This window comes from Morus notabilis, unplaced genomic scaffold (genome assembly GCF_000414095.1).
Source record: "Morus notabilis unplaced genomic scaffold, ASM41409v2 Scaffold703, whole genome shotgun sequence".
NCBI classification, from domain to species: Eukaryota; Viridiplantae; Streptophyta; class Magnoliopsida; order Rosales; family Moraceae; genus Morus; species Morus notabilis.
Window position 1 is genome coordinate 337,210 of NW_010366776.1, and position 3,136 is coordinate 340,345.

At 35.9% G+C, this 3,136-nt stretch overlaps 1 protein-coding gene across 1 annotated transcript; it reads right to left on the reverse strand.

Moving 5' to 3' along the window:
* Positions 1–245: 245 nt before the first annotated feature.
* Positions 246–2,928, reverse strand: LOC21395205 (transcription factor HHO3). Its single transcript, XM_010111104.2, has 5 exons — positions 2,437–2,928; positions 2,026–2,321; positions 1,626–1,887; positions 1,406–1,482; positions 246–798 (listed from the first exon to the last, which is right to left on the reverse strand). The coding sequence occupies exons 1-5, from the start codon at positions 2,567–2,569 to the stop codon at positions 433–435; spliced, it is 1,134 nt and encodes a 377-aa protein (XP_010109406.1). The 5' UTR covers positions 2,570–2,928; the 3' UTR covers positions 246–432.
* Between the last annotated feature and the right edge of the window lie 208 nt (positions 2,929–3,136).

The following is a 3,136-nucleotide window of genomic DNA, read 5'->3' on the forward strand; positions in this document are numbered from 1 at the left end:
GAAATAAGCTCATGTAACATGTATGAAGCTATTTTTATCCAAATTTTAATGGTCATCAATAATTTGAAAATGTTCTTGATAGTTTTTTAAAACTTATAAGGGATTTTTTCATAATTTTATAAGAATTTCGAGAGTCCCTTGTCAATCATGAAAAATTGAAGAGGCATATATATGTTAGATACCTAAATCAAAATTAAGAAATGACCAGAATGAGCCTAAGCACCAGAGTATTATTTCCTCTTTCGAATTCAGTATGTTGTTTAACTTTATTCCCATTTCAAAACTACTTAACTCTACACTTTTCAGTCCAGCAAGAACGAGAGAAGTAAAAAAGAACGAAAGAAAACAATCAGAATGGTGTGTGGTCATATAACACTTTTCTCTACTGCACATACTGGTTACAAAATTTCAAATCATTCTCAAATGAGAAGATCAAAACGCAGGGGAAGATGTGGTCGTATGAGTGGAGGATGAGGTGGCTGGGGAATTGGAATGTTGGACACCTCCACTATGGCTGATCCTTTCTTCGGAATGAGAGGAATCGGACTGCTTCTTTTGCTGCAGTCTGTGGACCGCCATGTGCTGGATTGCAGGCGGCGGTGCTGCCACCGGGGCGTAGATTCTGTTGGCAGCGGTGGTGACGCTGGAGGGATCGCCCAATGCTGCAGCTGATGCCGCTGCCGCGGCGTATTCGGATGGCTGCACCCATATGCCCCCCACAAAAACTACTTGTGGCGTTTGTCCATTGCCATTGTTTGGGGTGGCTGGAGTTGGTCTTCTAGTGTGCAAACGGTATTTCTGTAATAAAATGGAAGATCATATAGGTTATTACTTATTACATTGTTTAAGCACAATGCAAATTGAGAATTGAATTTCATATAAACTCTAACAAAGTTTGGTGATTGGCACTTAATATCATGCAACATATATATATATATATATATTGGTAGAAATCATGCAACACTTGTTGACACTTGAAAAACATTACATACAAATAGGTTCCAATTCACAAAACATAAGTCAAAGAAGCATGTTTTTGCTTAGTGGTCCTTTTCATGTACAATTGTCTTTTATGTTTTTTTTTTTTTTGGGTACCTATTAGAGTAGTTCTACAGTATGACCTACGTCTTCTGAAGAGTTAACTGTGCTGCATATTGCATATTTAAGATTTCTTAAAGGCAAAAGTATATCAGCAAACACATGGTTATACTGCTAGAAATTTATATTTAAATCAGGACCAATAAAACAATAGCTTTGATTAATTGTTAAAATATCCCCAATCTCCTAAAACTTTTAAATGACAATTTATTAGGAAAAATCATCACATGATGATGAATTGTAAAAAATTGATATACACCAATTGTACATTAACAATTGGAACAAGATAATCACATATAACACAAACCTGCAAGTGGCTTTTGACTTCATCATTTGTTAACCCATCAACCTTCATCAGCTCCCTAATCTGCTTTGGAGTAGCAGCTGCAATAACAATCAATATATATATATATATATATATATATCAATATACATTTAATTAAATAAAAATTAAACCCCAATTAAATCCATAATAATCCAATCAAATTAGGAACTCCAGAAAAAAAAAAGAAAAATTGAATACATACTATGAGAACCACCAAGTTGTTGAAGGGCATTCAAGAATCTCTTATGCAACTCAGGCGACCAATTTCTCCTCTGCTTCCTCTGACTCTGTTGCCCTTCCGTCTCATCATCCCTCTTGCCAGAACTCGAACTCGCCGCCGGAGCAGACGCCGGTGCCGGCGCCGGCGACCCATTACGCTTGCCAACATTTTTCTCCCTTTGGAAAGGCTGAAAAGCACCCCCATTTCTCTTCACCTCCATAACCGAAGCTTTTTTAGGCACATCCTACAACCAAAAAAAAAAAAAAAAAGGCACACAAAATCAACATAAAGTTAAAAAGATAAAAATACTTTCCCAGTTTTAGTAAAGGTGTAAAAAAAAAATATATATATATATATATCTGCTTTCCTTTTTTCTTTATACCTCTTTTTGTGGTGCTGGATCTGGGGTTGGATTATTCCAAAGCTGAACAGATCTAAGCCAATCCGCTTTCTTCTTGTTATCAGCCATGTTATCGTTGTTGATGCTGGTCTTGCGCTTAGGAGATTGCTGCTCCTCATCCTCGTCATCTTCGTTATCGGAAGACGTTCTCTTCAAAGGAAGAAACTCCTCAAAAACACGTCCTTCACTTGAAGTCTGCTCCGAACACTCCGATTGCCCATGCAAGCACTCTGTGGTCGTCGCCGTTCCTGATAATTGTTGCTTACATCTCTCAATGGCTACAAACCAAATAAAGAATGTAATAAATAAATAAACAAATTTGGAGAAGAAGAAAGAAGAAATAGGTCTAGAAATGAAATTTAATAAATAAATAAAAAAGTGTAATATAAGTACTTTGTGTGACAAGCTCCAAGCAGTAAGGGAGTTCTTTCTGGAAAACCTGAATCTTTTTCCTTTCTTCCTCTAAAGTTTCAACATACTCTCGGAACCCAAGTCCTGAATAGTTCATTTTTTCTGAGAAATCCATGTTTTTTTTTTTTTTTTACTTATTTTTGGTTATTTGGGGTTTTGCTATTTTCTCTTTTGTTCCTCTGTTTTGAGTGTGAAAATGAGAAAGGTGGTTGTGTATATATATGGTGTGAGAAAGAATAGATCGATCCGAACAAGGGAAAGAAATTAAAGTGTTTTTGTTTTTTTTTTGGGTTTTGGGGTAATGGCCTTTCAGAGAGACGCATATGGGATCTATGTAGAATATTCAAGAGAGGGAATAATCTTGCTAACCAAGCAAAACCCAACAACTTATTTGACAAAACGAAATTTATTTATAAAAAGAAATGGTAATTAACGAAATTTAAAGACAATTTTAATCGGACGGTGTAATAAGAAAGAGAGAGAAAGACACCGAGGTCGGGGCGTCGCGTACAAAAACGAATCTTTGATTGGATTTTTCTGATTATGATAATAATATATATATATATATATATTTTTTTTTTTTTGCTGCCTAGAGAGAGGGAGGAAAGAAATAATAGCGAGAGTGGGTTTTCTTAGGTTGAATATTCGAGGGGGTGATTCCCTTTTCGTCTCCTATCTGTGG

Bases quoted from the DNA above. Each gene is read 5' to 3' on its own strand.
- LOC21395205 (XM_010111104.2), bottom strand. From the start codon at position 2,569: ATGGATTTCTCAGAAAAAATGAACTATTCAGGACTTGGGTTCCGAGAG. The intron at 1,888-2,025 runs GTATAAAGAAAA...TTTTGGTTGTAG, and splicing joins ATCCAGCACCACAAAAAGAG to GATGTGCCTAAAAAAGCTTC. The intron at 1,483-1,625 runs GTATGTATTCAA...TTGTTATTGCAG, and splicing joins ACAACTTGGTGGTTCTCATA to CTGCTACTCCAAAGCAGATT.